The 19,817-nt window shown below is 41.8% G+C and overlaps 1 protein-coding gene across 1 annotated transcript in view; it reads left to right on the forward strand.

The window, feature by feature from the left end:
• The window catches only part of LOC144273791 (piezo-type mechanosensitive ion channel component 2-like), an 87,719-nt gene that overhangs the window by 59,635 nt on the left and 8,267 nt on the right, over window positions 1–19,817 (forward strand). Inside the window, exons 29-42 of the mRNA XM_077832494.1 lie at window positions 2,163–2,278; window positions 3,872–3,984; window positions 4,640–4,751; window positions 5,196–5,267; window positions 7,569–7,735; window positions 9,489–9,676; window positions 12,022–12,246; window positions 13,438–13,696; window positions 14,098–14,286; window positions 14,888–15,086; window positions 15,548–15,677; window positions 15,872–16,019; window positions 17,677–17,891; window positions 18,650–18,808. Of these exons, the coding sequence (XP_077688620.1) occupies window positions 2,163–2,278; window positions 3,872–3,984; window positions 4,640–4,751; window positions 5,196–5,267; window positions 7,569–7,735; window positions 9,489–9,676; window positions 12,022–12,246; window positions 13,438–13,696; window positions 14,098–14,286; window positions 14,888–15,086; window positions 15,548–15,677; window positions 15,872–16,019; window positions 17,677–17,891; window positions 18,650–18,808 (2,292 nt within the window). The remainder of the gene's footprint in view (window positions 1–2,162; window positions 2,279–3,871; window positions 3,985–4,639; window positions 4,752–5,195; window positions 5,268–7,568; window positions 7,736–9,488; window positions 9,677–12,021; window positions 12,247–13,437; window positions 13,697–14,097; window positions 14,287–14,887; window positions 15,087–15,547; window positions 15,678–15,871; window positions 16,020–17,676; window positions 17,892–18,649; window positions 18,809–19,817) is intronic.

The following is a 19,817-nucleotide window of genomic DNA, read 5'->3' on the forward strand; positions in this document are numbered from 1 at the left end:
GTGTTAGGAGGAGATGGTGGGGAACGAGATTGAAAGAGAAAGAGAGAAAAAGAAGTGTCTAGTTTGGGTACAGGACTGGGAGCCGAAAACTCCTGAGATCAAGACCCAACTCTGAAAAGGCCTCTGCTCCATCTGTGTCGTCGGACAAACTGGTTCCACATTTACCAGCTGGTGCTAGTTACCAGGGCTGTTCCAAATTTTTCTGTCAAAACTTTTTTTCGATGAAAAAATTGGGTTTTTGACAGAACACAGTGTGTAGAATGCGTGTAGTTCCTTGAAAATTTTTTACTTTCTTCAAAAAACCCAAACCCCAAACATTTTTAGCTGAAAACAACATTTTTGGATTTTGGTAGTTTTTGGCCAAAAACGTTTATTTTGCGTTTTGTTTTGTTGTTGGTTTTTTTTGACAAAAAGTCAACATTTAACATGAGGAAAAACACCCATTTTCTGATCACCTCTATTATTAATACTATGTTGGAGGTAACAATGACCAAGTTGGGGCTCATATGTCATGGGGCTTTTTTGAGGATCACTATGTAATGTTTGCAAAAAGAAAAGGAGGATTTGTGGCACCTTAGAGACTAACCAATTTATTTGAGCATAAGCTTTCGTGAGCTACAGCTCACTTCATCGGATGCATTCAGTGGAAAATACAGTGAGGAGATTTATATATACACAGAACATGAAAAAATGGGTGTTTATCATGCACACTGTAAGGAGAGTGATCACTTAAGATGAGCTATTACCAACAGGAGAGTGGGGAGGGAGAAAACCTTTTGTAGCGATAATCAAGGTGGGCCATTTCCAGCAGTTAACAAGAACGTCTGAGGAACAGTTGGAGGGGAGGGGGCGGAATAAACAAGGGGAAATAGTTTTACTTTGTGTAATGACTCAACCACTCCCAGTCTCTATTCAAGCCTAAGTTAATTGTATCCAATTTGCAAATTAATTCCAATTCAGCAGTCACTCGTTGGAGTCTGTTTTTGAAGTTTTTTTTGTTGAAGAATAGCCACTTTTAGGTCAGAAATCGAGTGACCAGAGAGATTGAAGTGTTCTCCAACTGGTTTATGAATGTTAAACTTCTTGACATCTGATTTGTGTCCGTTTATTCTTTTACGTAGAGACTGTCCAGTTTGACCAATGTACATGGCAGAGGGGCATTGCTGACACTTGATGGCATATATCACATTGGTAGATGTGCAGGTGAACGAGCCTCTGATAGTATGGCTGATGTGATTAGGCCCTATGATGGTGTCCCCTGAATAGATATGTGGACACAGTTGGCAACGGGCTTTGTTGCAAGGATAGGTTCCTGGGTTAGTGGTTCTGTTGTGTGGTGTGCGGTTGCTGGTGAGTATTTGCTTCAAGTTGGGGGGCTGTCTGTAGGCAAGGACTGGCCTGTCTCCCAAGATTTGTGAGAGCGATGGGTCATCCTTCAGGATAGGTTGTAGATCCTTGATGATGCGTTGGAGAGGTTTTAGTTGGGGGCGGACGGTGATGGCTAATGGCGTTCTGTTATTTTCTTTGTTGGGCCTGTCCTGTAGTAGGTGACTTCTGGGTACTCTTCTGGCTCTTTCAGTCTGTTTCTTCACTTCAGTAGGTGGGTACTGTAGTTGTAAGAATGTTTGATAGAGATCTTGTAGGTGTTTGTCTCTGTCTGAGGGGTTGGAGCAAATGCGGTTGTATCGTAGAGCTTGGCTGTAGACAATGGATCGTGTGGTGTGGTCTGGGTGAAAGCTGGAGGCATGTAGGTAGGAATAGCGGTCAGTAGGTTTCCGGTATAGGGTGGTGTTTATGTGACCATCGCTTATTAGCACTGTAGTGTCCAGGAAGTGGATATCTTGTGTGGACTGGTCCAGGCTGAGGTTGATAGTGGGATGGAAATTGTTGAAATCATGGTGGAATTCCTCAAGGGCTTCTTTTCCATAGGTCCAGATGATGAAAATGTCATCAATATAGCGCAAGTAGAGAAGGGGCATTAGGGGATGAGAGCTGAGGAAGCGTTGTTCTAAGCCATAAAAATGTTCGCATACTGTGGGGCCATGCGGGTACCCATAGCAGTGCCGCTGATTTGAAGGTATACATTGAAGACAGAAAGCACTTATTTATCTAAATGCTAATGATTTTTATACTCCTGTCTGTGTTCTGTCTTAAACCTACAGAATGGAACTAATCAAATTGAAGCAGAAGAAACTTGACAATTTGAAGCAAATGACACCAAGCCCAGAAGAAACAGCTGTGGATCAGTCCGCCAAAGAGCAGCAGCTGCTAGATCTAGGTGAAATGATGTCATGTTAAATAGCCTGTGTAGTGACAACAACATGGAGAGAGATCACTGTGCCTTCCCTTCCTCTGCTTTCTGTTTTTGCACTGCACTGCGTTTTTGTACTCCACAGTACACAGTAAATTGCCTTTTCACAACCCCAGTGCTGCTGAAGCTGAAATTCACATTCAGCCTTCGCATCCAAAGCCAAAATAACTGGGCTCTGTCCAGGCCTTGTCTGTAGGTCTGTGGGATGAATTTAATCCCTGAAACCCACAGTTAGGCCACTGATCTTTGATATAAACTCCCTCTGCTGCTCCTCACGATGGGGTGTCTAGGCAATGGGATTCTGGGGTATGAGATCCAGGGAATGGATCCTGCCTGCAATTCAGAGCTGCTGTGGAGAACCCCCCTAGGGCTCACAAAGAATGAAGAGATCTACCTGTACATAAAGCCAACCCACAGGCTCCAATGCAGTCCCACAGTGGGCCCTCCACAGCTTTGTGCATTGAGAAATGTAATTCTTTTAAGTTGTGGAGAGGGGAAAAAAGACCTGTCCATCTGTTTCACGACATACATTTTACAACCACCTTTGCAGAGGAGGGCGGCAACAAGGAAAACAAGGACAAGAAGATATGGTGGCAACCCTGGGTGAACCACACCTCCAGTAAGTTTTCTGTGTGCACTAAAGGTTTGTGAGCCACAACTAACTGGAAAAATGACATGTATAAGTTAGGGCAATGTAGCCTGCTAGAAACAGTGTCTTTGCACACAGTTGCTGGGATTGTACCCAACAAGAACCTGCAGAAACTTTTTGTTTGGTTGGATGGTTGCATTTTAGCCCCACACTCAAAAAAACAACAATAAACCACCCCAAAAAACAAAACAAAAAAAAATACAAGCATAGGGCTTCATGTAGAAGTCAATGGGAGTTTTGCCATTAACTCTAGTGGGAGCAGGCTTATGATTCTGCTGTAAACCTAAGGCCAGATTCTGCTCTTGGCAGGAATACCTCCCCTGCTGCACACACAGCAGGCTGGCAGGAAAAAGGAAACATCATGGGTGGGGGGGACCAATAGAGGACAATTGTCTTTATTTAATTCGGGGTCAGCTGACAATTACATGATTTATAAAACACATTTATAATGCAACCAATCTGTTCTTCAATAGCTGTCCTAACAGTCAGCCCTATTTAGGAAGGATGCTTGCTATGTGTATCTTAGCAAAAACCGTACAATTTGTCTGCTCTGTCCCTTCCAAGCCCTCTCCTAGCCCTACATATTTCACTGCTGTTGAAATGTGGTTTTCTTTCCCAATGTCCCTATTCATAGCCTAAGGGCTGCTCTAAAGTATATTAAGCATAAAGATACTAATCAAGCGAATAAAAAATAGTAACAGCAAAAATACTCGCATGCTCCACTATGCTAATTAATATTTACTAAAACGTGTTCTGTTAAAATGGCTAGCCTAGGATTTTCAAAGCCACATAGATAGGCAGCTCCTATTTAGATGTGCAACTCCTATTGATTTCAAGGGGACTTGTGCATCTAAATCCCCTGGGCAGCTCTGCAAAATCTCAGCCACATCTCTTTCTGGAACTGATTTTAGTGATTCGAGCTGGGAGCTACTACCTCTTTGAGACAGACAGTGAGGAAGAAGAGGAACAAGGGCAGACAGAAAAGAGGGAGGAAGAATCACCAAAGAAGAAAACAGCATTCCAGGTGCAGGACTTACTTATGATAATACTGAGCAGTGTTGCCTAGTGGATTGAGCACTGGACTGGGACTCAGGAGACTTGGGTTCTATTTCCAACTCTGCCTCTGGATTCCTGTGTGACCTTGAGCAAGTCACCTGATTTCCCAGTGTCTCAGTTTTGCCTTCTGTAAAATGGCAATGATGATGCTTATGTCTTTTGTAAAATGCTTTGAGACTTATGGGTGAAAAGAGTGAGGTCTTATTATTAATTTATTATTAATCATTAATTATGATTATTTTACACGGTTACCTTTTTTCAAAAAAATCCCAAGAGATTTACTGCAAACTACCAAAATATTTTCCTAACGTTGGTCTTCCATGGAAGCAATTGCTGTTGTTACTAGGGGGGTGTTAGGTGTCTGTAAAGGGAAGCGGAAGGCGTCAGTGAATTCCCAGTGAGAGGGAAAGTGGTCTGTAGACCCGTGAATGGGAGAGGAGCAAAGGGATCCATCTGAATGGAAGTGGGAACGGGGGACACACCACATATTTGATCCACTCTATTAAAAAGTTTGTGAAGCCCCGGCATACCGGAGTACGTCAAACGAAACACAGCTTAGGCTTGATCAGCTGGATGGAAGCACCAGGCTTCTCTCCAAAGACTAATGGGGTTTCTCCATGCAGCTTGCATATGAAGCCTGGATGTCCAGCTCTAAATCAGCTCTAAGAACAAGAAAACAAGATGAAACCAGAGAGCAGAGGAAGAAAGAGGAGGAGGAGCAACTGCGACTGGCAGGTAATGGGAAGAATGCACAGACACCTGCGCACAGGGGCTGCTTGGCCAAATTAGACAAAAAAAGAACTGTTTGAATGAGAGAGGCTGTAATTCCTACAGCAAGAATCACTAATAGAACATTAAGGGTAGTCATTTACATGTGGCCAGGTCAGGAAACGCTGACACCAGCTTTAATTACCATCCATATCACCTGCCCGCAGCACATCCCACATGCTGGATGAAGACTTCCCTTTTCCATAGCCATAATGCCCTTAACTTTGCCCCACATACATGTGCATTTCGATACAGTGTTTTGTTATCTGATTATGTAACCTGCAGCTGGAGTCATAACCCCATTGATTTCACTGAGCATTGGGCTGGGCTCATAATTCCTGAATAGCTGGAAAGATGTCAAGGCAAAGTTTCTCTCCTCTATAGCTCTGTTTATGTTCCTATATGATACAGGAGAGGTGAAGTTGGAATTCCATGAAGAGAAAGGGGAGATATCAGTCACTGAAGAGAACCTAGATGAGCCAGGTGAGTAGCTCCATATTGTAGCAGCAAACCAGAAGCCCTTGTTCAGATGACTTCATAGACTCATAGACTTTAAGACCATAAGGGACCATCATGATCTAGTCTGACCTCCTGCATTCCAGGCCACAGAACCCCACCCACCTACTCCTGTAATAGATTCAAAGCCTCTGGCTGAGTTACTGACGTCTCAAGATTTGAAGACTTCAGGTTACAGTGAATCTACCATTTACTCTAGTTCAAACCAGCAAGTGACCTGGACCCACATTGCAGAGGAAGGCAAAAAACAACCCAGGATCTCTGCCAGTCTGACCTGTGGGAAAATTCCTTCCCATTCCCACAAATGGCAATCAATTAGACCCTGAACATGTGGGCGAGACCCACCAGCCAGAAACCTGTGAAAGAATTCTCTGTAGTAACTCAGAGCCCTCCCCATCCAGTGTCCCATCTCCAGCTGTTGGAGATATTTACTACTAGCAGATGTAGATGGGCCATATGCCATTGTAGGCAATCTCATCATATCATCTCCTCCATTCATTTATCATGCTCAGTTTATTTCCCCCTTTACTCCGCTTGGAAGGCTGATCCAGAACTTCATTCCTCTGATGGTTAGAAACCTTTATTTAATTTCAAGTCTAAACTTATGGATGGCCAGTTTATATCCATTTGTTCTTGTGCCAACATTGGCCCTTAACTTAAATAACTCCTCTCCGTCCCTGGTGTTTATCCCTCTGCTGTATTCATAGAGAATAATCATATCTCCTGTCAGCCTTCATTTTGTTAGTCTAATCAAGCCAAGCTCCTTAAGGAGAGGTTGTAAGTGCTTTGGAGGATAGGATTATAATTCAAAATTATGTGGACAAACTAGAGAAATGGTCTGAAGTAAATAGGATGAAATTAAATAAGGACAAATGCAAAGTACTCCATTTAGGAAGGAACAATCAGTTGCACACATACAAAATGGGAAATGGCTGCCTAGGAAGGAGTACTGCGGAAAGAGATCTGGGGGGGTCTTAGTGGACCGCAAGCTATGAGTCAACAGTGTAACACTGTTGCAAAAAAAGGAAACATCATTCTGGGATGTATTAGTAGGAGTCTTGTAAGCAAGACACAAGAAGTAATTCTTCCGTTCTACTCTGCGCTGATTAGGCCTCAACTGGAGTATTGTGTCCAGTTCTGGGCGCCACATTTCAGGAAAGATGTGGACAAATTGGAGAGAGTCCAGAAAAGAGCAACAAAAATGATTAAAGGTCTAGAAAACATGACCTATGAGGGAAGAATGGAAAAATTGGGTTTGTTTAGTCTGGAGAAGAGAAGACTGAGAGGGGACATAATAGCAGTTTTCAAGTACATAAATGTTGTTACAAGGAGGGAGAAAAATTGTTCTTCTCAACCTCTGAGGATAGGACAAGAAGTAATGGGCGTAAATTGCAGGAAGGGAGGTTTAGGTTGGACATTAGGAAAAACTTCCCAACTGTCAGGGTGGTTAAGCACTGGAATAAATTGCTTAGGGAGGTTATGGAATTTCCATCATTGGATATTTTTAAGAGCAGGTTAGACAAACACCTGCTAGGGATGGTCTAGATAATACTTAGTCCTGCCATGAGTGCAGGGGACGGGACTAGATGACCTCTCGAGGTCCCTTCCAGTCCTATGATTCTAAGTCCTCTCTTGTAAAGTAGGTTCTCCGCTCCTCTGATCATCCTAGTAGCCCTTCTTTGTACCTGTTCCAGTTTGAATTCATCTTTCTTAAACATAGGAAACCAGAATGCCACACAGTATTCCAGATGAGGTCTCATCAGTGCCTTGTATCATGGTACTAACACTTCCCTATCTCTAGTGGAAATACCTTGCCTGATGCATCCTACGATTGCATTAGCATTTTCATGGCCACATCATATTGGTGGCTCATAGTCATCCTGTGATCAACCAATACACCCAGGTCTTTCTCCGCCTCTGTCACTTCCAGCTGATATGTCCCCATTTTATAGGGATTAACAAGAATTTTTCTTAAATGCATTTTTCTTAAATGGCACTTTACACTATTAAATTTCATCCTGTTTCTATTACTCCTGTTTTCAAGGTAATTCAAATCTTAATGTATGATATTCTGGTCCACCTCTGTGTGGGCAATATCCACTTCAGTAAGATGGATCAGGATTGGATGGGAATAAAGATAACCTAAACTGACCTTTGAAATCCTTTATCACTGTGTCTCAGCCAATGCTGAGGAACTGGTTGAAATAGAATAGTGCATAGAACCATTTCCTGTTTGTAACTGTATATGTTTTTTTCCCCTTTTGACAGAAAGTATAATTGAAAGGATAATCAATACAGTCAAGTTTACTTGGGTCTTTGTTCAAGCATTGCTAGATGATATTACAGAGGCACTGAACTCTCTCTGTAAAAATAACCTGGACATAGCAAATGTGCTGAGAATTGAAAGGTGCATGCTATGGCGAGAAATTAATAAGGTAAGATCACTGTCATTTTACACAATGTCCTGTTTTGTTTTTTTTTGTTTATGTAACAGGATGTCTGACTATATTCAACTGTAACAAGCCGGAAATTCTGGGCTCTGTCCTGAAATCTTTATATACACAAAATTCTCATTGAGCTAGATATGCATAAAAATGCCCCATTGAGCACAAGCTCATTGATAGAGGTGACTTGAAAAGAGAAAAATCACATAAAATTTTCATTGGTCACTTCAATTCCAGTCCAAGACTCCATTTCAAGTCACTTTTAATTTTCTTTTTCATTTTCAAAATATGATGTCCAGGTTTTTTATTGAAGTTTTCCAACCAGTTTCTTTGATTATTTATGCATTACAATAGCAACTAGGAATATGGTTTATTCATGTTCATTTGTGGACCAATCTTTCTGCATTAGGTCATGTTCTGAAACCCATTGTTACTCCCCTGAAAGAGACTTGATGTCAATATAAATTCTGAGTGCTGCTTACATCACTGAACAAAAGTATTCCAGGTGCCTGAAAGACTGACTTGCAAGGAAAGATTAAAAGAGCTAATATTTAGAGCTGGTTGAACAATTTTCATTGAAACTATTTTCTAATGAAAAATGGCTTTTTGATTAAATGGGAACTTTCATGAAAAAAAATCCTGTTATTGTAAAAAAAAAAAAAAATTGGGGTTTTCTTTTAAAAAATAAAACGGGGTGTTTTTTAGTTTTCAGCAACAACAAATTGAAAAAAATTGTTTACATTTTTTGTTTTTTCAACAAGAACCAGGAAAATTTTAAGAAAAGTTTTGGTGAAACTGAAAATCATTTGTCTTCATTTAAATTTTTCATGGAGAAAATCCCCAATAATTTAATAAGAACATAGGAACTGGTGTATTGCAGCGGTTCTCTAACTGCGGGTTGGGACCCCAAAGTGGGTTGCAACCCCGTTTTAATGGGTGGGTTGCAACCCCGTTTTAAGCCCGAGCCCAACTGCCTGGGGTCAAAGCCTGAGGGCTTCTGCCCTGGGTGGTGGGGCTCAGGTTACAGCCCACCCCCCCAGCCTGGGACTGAAGCCCTTGGGCTTCGCCGCCCCCCACACCCAGGGCCGTGGGGCTTAGGCTTTGGCCCGCCCTGCCCAGGGCAGTGGGGCTTGGGCAGGTTCAGGCTTCGGTCCACTCTTCTGGGCTCATGTAGTAATGTTTGTTGTCGGAAGGGGGTCGCGGTAAAAAAAAGTTTGAGAACCCCTGGTGTACTGGATCAGAACCAAGGTGCAGTTAGTCCAGTGTCCATGACAGGTAGTCCAGTAAAAGTGGCCAGCACCAGATTCTTCAGAAGAAGATGTAAGAAATTCCACAGTAGGGAGAAAGGGGTCTCCTCTTGGTCTCCAATAGAGATTGGCTTAAATCACAAAACATGAGGTTTAATATTCCTTTCAAAATTTGTGCTATTATTAATTTATGATAACACTGGATATTCTTGAGATCCAAATAAATATCTATTCCCACAGGTTTCTACTAACTATGTTTAGTTGACTAAGAGCTGTCATGCTTATATTCTGAAGGGCATTAACAGCAAGGAAGGGAACATCTTATTTAGTGTGGGACACAAGGATATAAAAAGAGCACCAGCCATCGGTTTTAAAGATGGGAATTCCCCATGGGAAGTAGGGGTCTCAAAGGGTAACATGGGATTACAATCGCTTCCATTGACAGAAACGAGGACAGCATTTTTCCCATCTGACTGATTTTGTATTAATTTTTTAAGGGAAAAGAGGCCTCGCCAGACACAATTCTCCAATATTACAACATGAAGAAGACTCAGCAAGTGCAAGCAAATCCTTATGGAGGAAATAAAATGAAAGGCACATGGGAGGATCAGCGGGAAGACACATTAGAGTGCCAGCAGATATCCAGGGGGGGAACCCAGCTACCTCATGAGAGCAGTGCATCCAGGTGAATAGACGGTGGAACATTATCCTTGTCAGAACTTCTCATAAGAGCTGGTCAAACCTACAGTGAGGTAATGTGCAGCTAGGCAATATTTGCTGGATTTGTTACAAATCTAAGGTGTTTATCTGCTCCCCCAACCCCAGCCATAGTATCTGAGCAGCTAACAATATTTTAATGTATGTATCCTCACACAGGAAGTCTATGGTGGAGCAGAGACTTGAAGCCAGGTTTCCTAAACCCTAGGCTAGTGCTCTGATCACTGAGCCATTCTTCCTCTCAAGCCTACAAGCCTGGGTTGTGGAGTGAACCTGGTCCCAGTTCAGAGTGAGTCTGGGATAACTGATGGTTTGAATGGAAGCTGGGTGAAGCTCGGCAGCTCTGCTTTGCTTCACTTTGAGATTTTTAAATTCATTTGAGCTCAAAGCAAAAACTGTGGCATGAAGCAGGAGTAATCCCAAGGGAGGGGTATCAGTGTAATCAGTTAGCCACACCTGGAGTCAGCCAATGAATGGTTACAGAGAGATGAGGTGGCATCCTGCAAAACTCAGAACTGATAGGTAAGGTCTCAGGAAGAAAATCTAAGGGAAAAAAGGAGTTCAGGAGAACTGGTGGTTTCTCAAGGAGACAATATGAAAGGCACAACTGCAAGCTATCTTGATGCAAAGGAAAGACAGGAAGAATAGTAAGAGGCCAATATGGCTCCATCAGGAGCTCTTTAATGACTGGAAAATCAAAAAGAAATCCTAAAAAAAAGTGGAATCATGGACAAATTTCTAAGGAGGAGTACAAATGAATAGCACAAGCATGTAAGGGCAAAATCAGAACAGGTAAGGCACACAATGAGTTACACCTAGCAAGGGACATAAAAGGCAGTAAGAAGAGGTTCTTCAAATACGTTAGGAGCAAGAGAAAGATGAAGGAAAGTCTGCTTAGCAGGAAAGGAGGGCTAATAACTGATGACATAAAAAGAAAGCTGACATGTTTAATGCCTAGTGGGTCACACATTGAATATAAATTAACAATATGATGCAGCTGCAAAAAAGACGAATATCATTGAGGGGTGTTTTAGCAGGAGTATCATATGTAAGACACGGTAGGTATTTGTCCTGCTCTACTCAGCACTGATAAAGTCTCAGCTGGAAAGCTGTGTCCAATTCTGGGTGCCACACTTTAGGGAACAAATTGGAGAGAATCTAGAGGAGACAAAAATGATGAAACGTTTAGAAAACCTGACTTATGAGGGATGGTTAAAAAAACTGGGCATGTGTAGTCTTGAGAAAAGATGACCAAGTAAGGACCTGATAACAGTCTTCAAATGTGTTAAGGGCGGTTATAAAAAAGATGGTAATCAATTGTTCTTCATGTCCACTGAAAGTGGGACAAGAAGTAATGGGCTTAATCTGCAGCAAAGGAAATTTAGGTTAGATGTTAGGAAAAACTTTCAAACCATAAAGGTAGGTAAGCTCTGAAATAGGCTTCCAGGGGAGGTTGCGGAATACATATTAGTGGGGGTTTTTCAGAACAGGTTGGACAAACACCTGTCAGGGATAGTCTAGGTTTACGCGGTCCTGCTACAGAGCAGGGGGCTGGATCTGGTGACTTCTTGAATCCCTTCCAGCCTTACATTTCTATGGTTCTATAATTCAATGAAAAATAGCCCCTAGGGCAGTGGTTCTCAAACTTTTGTACTGGTGATCCCTTTCACAAAGCAAGCCTGTGAATGCGACCCTCCTAATAAATTAAAAACACTTTTTTATATATGTAACACCATTATAAATACTGGAGGCAAAGCGGGGTTTGGGGTGGAGGCTGACAGCTCGTGACCCCCCAGGTAATAACCTCGTGACCCCCTAAGGGGTCCTGACCCCCAGTTTGAGAACCCCTGCTCTAGGGAGTGGCTACAGGGAGGTCAGTTAGCAACAGCTAAACTCGGGAGAATGATTACAGCGGAATTAGCTGGCATGCAGCTGGAGTAACCCATGTGTAATATTGCAGAGAGATCAATTAGCATGCAGCTCATACAATGACTGCCGTGAGGCCAGTTAGCCTGCAACTAGTGTGATGCAACATGAAATACTTTGAATACTTTAAAAGAACAAGCTTATAACGTTAATTAATAACGTTAATAACGTTAAATTCTGTGTGAATCCTTTCTAATCACTGTCACCATGACCTTACACGTTAAAATTCTTAGCTGGATTCTGAATTTATGGTGAGTGAGCCCTTTCTCCCTTTGGCATGAGACAGGAGGTTTCATATTAGTACAATTATTTCAATGTCAATTAAGAAACTTAACTTATGATTTTCAGTGATTTTTTTTTAAATAAAGAAACTCATTCTGGATCTAGGACACCTGATGAAGTTGCTGAGGAAATTAATGGAGATGAGGCAGGACAGAAGGTGGAAGATGAAGACAGCGTCAAAGAAGCTGCCCCAGAAATGACCACTCCTCTTCCTTCCTCTGAAACAAAAGATTATGCTGTTTCCCCATCAGCTGAGAGGAGCAAAGAAGCAGGCAGGCCATTAAATGAAGTTCCTGTTATCATGACTGCCAGTGAGCTGCTTCTGAACAGGCAAGAAAGACCTAAAGTCAAACCCAGCTGCAGAGATACCCACAATGTGTTCATGGAATGATGATGTGCCTTAAACAGCATGGCGCCACTTAATTGTTTCTAGTTTTTTCACTTGCACAAGCTGACATGGGACACTGTGTTTGATGTCAGACTAAAAAGAGACTTTATAGGGCAGATGCTCAGCTGGCGTAAGTCAGTGTAGCTCCATCCATAGTAAAGCTATGTCAGTTTTCACCAGCTGGGGGATATGGAAGTAAGGATTATAGTCTCCACCCATGAGACTAAAACTACTGCATGGTCGAACTGGTCAAAAATTTTCACATTAAAGGTCCCCCCCCCCAGCTTTTTTTTTCCAAAATGAAACTTTTCATAACAAGTTGTTGAAATTCTCATTTTTTGCAAATTTTTCCATATGATTTTTACTGAAATTTTTACCAAAATAGAGTTTGTTGCTTACCACAAACAGTTACTGATTGAAAATGCTGGTTGTGGTAAATGAAAAAATATTTAAAAAACAAATTAAAATTTCAGTAAAAAAAAACAACCAAAAACCCACCCCCACAGAACATTTTAGGCCCAGTTTGAACCCTGTGAGATGAAAACAAGTCAGCAATTTCAAAAATGTCACTAAGGTGTTTTTTTGTTGTTGTTTTGTGTCCCCTCCTCCCCCTTCTTCTCCCCCCAGCCCCCCAACCAGCTCTACTATTAGGGATAGATTTAAAGAACTGTGCCCATGCAGCAGAGGCATTTGTGTTCATAGGAGCACTATGGTCGTTATGCACTAATGCTACTGAATTGGTGAATTAAGGGCTAAGGTCAACAAAAATGGAGGGTGCTCAGCAGCACCTCCAAGAGTTGCTTTGTACTTGGAGGTTTAAATGTTCAAACACACCCATGTTTTGTGGGGGCCACTGAGCAGGTGCTGTTCAGAATTAGGGGTGGGGGACTATGAGTGTATGTGAGTTAGGTCAGTAACAGCTTTCACAGAAGATTTGGTTGACAAAGTATCACAGCTTTAGTCATGCAGTTCTGAAGAGATTATATTATGCCATACATCTGGTCTCATATATATATATATATATATATATATAATCTTCTGTATTCAAAATACTAGCTTATAGCCTTGCACCAATTTTGTGAGGAAATATAGTTAATCTATTTTTATATATATTTTTTTGTTCTGTGTTTCAGGATGTTTCATGACAATGAACTGGAGCAGTCAGACAAGTTTTATCAGAGTCTGCCTCGATCCCTGAAGTTGGGCTTTGCTTTGTACAATGCGATGGTGTCCAAGTCAGAAATGCTCTGTTATTTTGTCATCATTCTCAACCACATGGTCTCTGCTTCTGTCCTCACTTTGGTTCTGCCCATCCTTATATTCCTGTGGGCCATGTTATCCATTCCAAGGCCTACTAAATTCTTCTGGATGATGGCTATTGTTTATACAGAGGTATGCAACAGCCAGAAAATTGCCTTGCTGCAGACATAAGTGTCTCTCTGCAAACAAGTACTATTCTTTTTCTTTACATTAAAGCGCAATAAACTTCTGTTAGAATGGATGTTAATGGGGTAGACTAGATGGCAGACGTGACTAAAGGATACTGGTAGGTCTGAAGGTAGTTCATGAACCGCAGGTAATTTGCTGAACATAAAACCAGAAATAAAGAAAATTAGAGAACATCTATACGGGATAAAACACCACTGGATCCCAAAGCAAGGCTGGCTCTTCAGGATCGCAAGCCAGCAAAACTGTATTTGGAAGATCTACAAACTCTTCTGAAAATGTTTAAGGCTAGCTGTTGCCCTGCCAGGCCATGTCTTCCAACTAACTTTGTCTTTTTTCCTCTCTAGGTAACAGTAGTCGTCAAATATTTTGCTCAGTTTGGATTCTTTCCCTGGACCACTAAGTTATACTGCGGCATCAATGCAGAAGAGCCATTTGTTCTGCCAAACATTGTTGGGATTGAGAAGAAGGATGGCTATGTGCATTTTGATCTTGTGCAGCTGCTGGCTTTGTTCTTTCACAGGTCTATCTTGAAGGTAACTTGTTCTTGAAGAGAAGGAGAAGAAATGGCTAATTTCTTAGAGCTCTGCTGAATGTTGGCAGAGAAAAACTGAAAGTCTGCTAAACTTGCCTGGTCTTAATTTCTGTTATAAATTCAAAACTCATCCCATCCTTTGGGGGCAGGGACTCAGACTCCAAACCCAGGTTTGGATTTAAACTTAGCATTTGGCCCTCAACTCCAATGGTCTGAACAAAATCCCAGATTTGAACACTTATGGGCCTAATTCTTTACAAATAAATGCCATTTTCTTTAATGTGAGATACTCACATGCTGTGATGGGAGATTAGAGTCCTTGGGGTGAAATCCTAGCCCTGCTGAAGTCAATAAGAGGTTTGCCCCTGGATTTTAAAGGCTTTGAAGTGTGGATCCAAATCTGGGGACTTGTGCCCATTCCCTACCCACCATGAAACCAACCGTTCATCTCAAGTGTTGCCTCCCCCTGTTTCTCTCTCCCCCATTCTGTGTCTTTCCGTCTCCGCCTGCAGAGGGATTCATGGTTACTGTGAATTAAAGATGGTGTGCTGAGGACACAGTGTATCAAACTGTATTAATCATTCTTCAAATGTTCCCATTAGCGCCATGGACTCTGGGATTCCAACGGTGTCAATGTGTCTGATTCCAAGAAAAGGAGATTTTCTAGGAGGCAAAAGAACCAGGAGTCCAGAGGTGGCCTGCAGGAAGAGGAGCCTGGATCGGGGGCATGGCACCTTTTCAGACATCACAATCCCTCAGGGAGTGTCTTCAGAGGAAGGAAGACAGTCTCCGTTAACAGAGGTAGTGGGGGCCACATTGAGCTATTTTTAGACACTAAGGGGGCTTTCATTTTAAAATTCAGGTGGAGAAAATACTATAAGAGCCAAATTTTCAGTTGTTCAGCTTCCTTTCTCTGGATGCACCTGAAAATAGGGGATTGTGCCTTAGGTGGTTGTAGTCTCTACCCCCCCATACTAGAGTATTACTGTGATTTTTTTCCCTAATGTGCCCAGTAGCATGGTGTATAGGTGCCAAATAATTCCTTCTGAGTAACTTAGTGTATTTGCTAGCCCAAGAAACTATATTCATAGGACATTCTCAAACACTGATTTCTTGAGAGATAACCCTACTGGCTGAATTACTGCCTTATTGGAACATCTAAGGTTAAACAGAATTGTAAACCTTTGTGACAAAATTAGGACCTGGCTGTTAAGAAAAGAACGGCCCTTAGACAAACCTGTGATTTGTCTTCCCTTTGGTAGGCAAGACTCAGAAGAATGAAGCCAGGAAGAAATGGAGGCTTTTTAGAAAGAGTCCCATCAGCAAGAAGAAACTTCTTAAGGAAAAGATGAAACAACTGATATTGAAAGCAAAGAAGCTGGTGATTAAAATGTAATTGGGGTATTATTTGTAACATCTCTTACGAAAATGAGACATTGTTGAACTTCAGTTCAGTAGAGTAATTATAATTCCAGTTTTTATGCGTCTTCTATGGAAGATGTGCACTGGATACATTCATCTGATCGTTCTGAGGATGCATGGTTACAATTTCCATTGAACTAGATTATACCTGTTTTTACCCCTAGTGTCCTTCAAATCTATCGACCTATCAGGCAGTTCTTCTACGACATTATTCATCCGGAGTACAGCCCCGTCTGTGATGTCTATGCACTGATGTTCCTGGTTGACGTGATCAATTTTATAATTGTTATCTTTGGATACTGGGCTTTTGGCGTAAGCACAAATGCACTTTCTTTATATAGACTGCAAAGCAAATAGCTTGATTATTAACTTGGGGACTGTGGTATATAGTCAGCAGTCTCTACCATGACTGCATACTCCAGGATTTAGGGAGACACGAGGAGGCACAGGCTAAGTTAATCAGTCTGGGAGCCAGGAGGAACCACAGTGTCCTGTGTGTGTGCGAATAAAGAACACACTTTGTATTCACGACAGTTGATTCCTCTCTCTTCTCTACCACCAGGGATTTGATGGAAATTTCCCCTGAATTACAGCCACTCTTTTTGTTTGTTTTTGATTCGACCTTAAATTCTCTTGAGCAAGGAGTCTCCATAGACTAGAGAAGAGACTATCTACAAAAGACAGCTAACTGATACAGATAACATAGTGATTAATGATGAGGGAGAGGCTCAACAGCAGACACTGGGCAGGGAGTACCATTGTTTCCCAAAGAAAGCAAATGTTTCACTTTGTTCAATCATGAATTCTGTTTGTTCCATTCCCCGCCCCCCCTTCTCTAGACTTTGTTTTATTTATTTTATAGAGAGTAGATCACCTCAGTGCAGATATTTTAGATGGAAATCTAGTCAAAAGAAAGGAGAAAGGGAGGGTTACCTAAGGCCTTGATCCTGTGAGGTACTGAAACCCTTCTGCAAGGTGAAGAACACCATAGACATTAATGGGAGCCGAGGGCAGCCTCTTTCAGGAGAGGGTCCTCCTGCACAGAGAGCCTGTTTCATTTCTAGAAGGGCTATAACACCAAACCGATGGCAAAGCGGCAATGCAGTGTAGGCTTCTGGAACAGAAGCACAACCCAGTCAGTGAGGGCTATGCTTATACTCTCAGCATTGCTGCTTGCACATTGTGCTTGGCTGCCATAGCACTTGCTTGTGCTTTCCACATCTGGATGTTGTTGTTATGTCTCAAAGGAATCTGATTCTGCTTCCAAGTGGGGGAATGATCAGTGATAACAACAGATGAGTCTATCAAGATCCTTAAAGGCTTGGTTTCATGCAAAATAGTCCTAGTTATAAAAACTTAGGGAGGAGAAAGAGAAAGCAAGGGATGGAGATGGATCCAAACCACAGCTCTGAAGCCCTGATATTTTTATAATGGGTCTAGTTAAAACTCCATATCTGAACCCTCCCAAGCATGAGTGGGGATTTGAAATCTGGATCTGAATATTTCCAAAACACAGGGTATTTGATTTTGGCAGGTTCAAGCTACAAACATGGTCCTGGCTCTGAATGCAGGGTAGATGCCCATTGCTCTATAACACAAAGGAATAGAATTGTTTAAAAACCAGTTGATCTTCAGACTCCTCCACGGGGCATCAGCAACGGCTCACTGTCATTTTATCTGTGTCTTTATTTAAGATGCTTCTACTTAGTGCCTGCTGAGTAGAGATTTGCTTGTAGAGAGGAGGGATTAGAGCTTTGCCTTTCCAACCCTTACAGAAAATGCAGCACTTACTTACAGTTGTAAGCCCCCTTATACTCAGGGGAAATACTTGCCTGAATAAGGACTACTCACATAAGTAATGGTCTGGAGTTTCCCACTCTCCAATGGGTTATATAAAATCATTGGATAAATCCTGAGTGGTATTGCTTTGTAACTAGATTTTCCCCTTATTTGTTATGATTAATTTCAGAAACACTCAGCAGCTGCTGACATAACTGAATCCCTGTCGGAAGACCAGGTCCCTGAAGCCTTCCTGGTGATGCTTCTGATTCAGTTTGGCACCATGATAGTGGACCGGGCCATTTACTTGAGGAAGACTATGTTTGGGAAGTGTGTATTCCAGGTTGTCCTTGTCTTTGGCATTCACTTCTGGATGTTTTTCATCTTGCCAGGTGTTACCGAAAGGTACAACTGTGGCCAGTGTCACATGAAAATCTCTCTCTCTCTCGTGAGCAGGACTTGCTTTCAATGGGAAAACAGACATTAGCCGTGGTGGCTTTGAAGTCTGACATTTCTGCATGCTTTCAGCAGTAATTTAATTTGTGTTGTTGGCACTTATGCTGGGATGGGTGGGTTTGGAAATGGATAGATGGACAACTTAATTTCCTTCCACAGTCTTCACGTTGAAAGTGCGGCATGCTTTGGGTAAAGAGAACAAAAGAGAGTGCAATTATGTGTGCAAAATGCTACTGCATTGCACGCCTAGTTTATTTGAGAAAATAGCCAGGTATATGGTTCGTATGCAAACTCAGTTATGTCTGTGCATCTGACTCTTTGAAAATGAGATCTCAGGAGAAGGAGACATCTGCAGACTTATGAAGTATGGCAAGGGGAAAAAACCCTGGAAGAAATAGTCTCCCAACTTTAGATATATCCTACTTTGAAACTGCTCACTATTGGTCAACACCCTCCTTTCATGGATGGACATTTATTATTCAAGCTGCAGGGAAAAGAAACTCCATTTAACAGGACCCATAGCCTCAAGTGACGACATATGGCCACTCACTTTACATCTCATTTTCACTAGGTTCCAATCCAGTCTGAGGAGGTTATATTAACATGAAGGTCAAACTAGTGATTGGGAACTGTCACGTTAAAAAAAAATGTAAGGACTTTGGGTGACCAAAATAGTGTAATGAAATCTCTGTTTTATTCACTTACAGGAGATTTAACAGAAACCATGTGGCTCAGCTTTGGTACTTGGTCAAATGTGTTTATTTTGGCCTGTCCGCGTATCAGATCAAATGTGGTTATCCGAATCGGGTCCTAGGCAACTTTCTGACAAAGAGTTACAATTTCGTAAACCTTTTCCTATTCCAAGGGTAAGCAGAGAGGCGATGTTCAGCTTTTATAATAGAGGCTAAAAACCTGTGGGCCAAGTCCTAGTCTCATTAAAGCCAATGGTACAATCCTCACTCAATTCAGTGGGACCAGCATTTAGCTCTATGAATGTTGACTGTTGACTCTATGAATGTTGACTGTTCTGGGGGTATGTGTGATTTATGGCAAGTATATCACAAATTAAGCTCAAGCCCTAAGTTTGCACTTTAGAGGAAAGGAGAGCAGGGTCTAAATGCCATAATTTGACTCTTGAATCCAATCCACATTTCTTGTTGCTGTAGCCGAGCTTTTCCCCTAACCTGATTGCTACTTTTCTACATAATCGCTCAATAAACTTCTTGGACAAATCATCTCACTTCCTGGCAGTCTCCCCTTAGCTAGATTGTTTCTATTGCCTAGAATAGCTGCTTATTCCTCCAGCATGGGTCTCTGGAATGTATATGCTGTGATCCAGTGTCAAGAGGCAAGGAAATATTAGCAGAATTCAATGTAAATATTGTGTAAATCATCCTGAAATAGCATGGTTGTGAGATGAGCCTAACTGAAAGTTAAATAGACTAAGTAAATATAGACTAAATATATTCCATGCCTGGAATTGCCACTGGAATGGATCCAGACAGGAAATATGTTGATACACAGTCTTGTGGCAGAGATATTAAAAAGCCATTGGCCAGTTTGGTCATATTTGGGATGAATTTTATGTACTCAGTGCATTTTTAAATACATGCTGAGTTACATATTATTAACCTAAAAAACCCTATGGAAAAAATATCCATTTCCCATATGGGCTAACATTGCATGGAGCAATCTGTGGGTTTTGTATAAAGGAAGAGGCTCTGAAAGGAACTTTAAGGGAGGAATCTCTCTCTTGCATATTTGTGGCCTAGTTTTCAAGCATTGGCCTCCAGTGGGCCATGCAGAAACACTGCACTGCAGTTTTGAATGGTATTACCTGCCAACTCAGGGGATAGCAACAATGATTTGTACACA

This window comes from Eretmochelys imbricata, chromosome 13 (assembly GCF_965152235.1).
Source record: "Eretmochelys imbricata isolate rEreImb1 chromosome 13, rEreImb1.hap1, whole genome shotgun sequence".
Lineage (NCBI taxonomy): Eukaryota > Metazoa > Chordata > Testudines > Cheloniidae > Eretmochelys > Eretmochelys imbricata.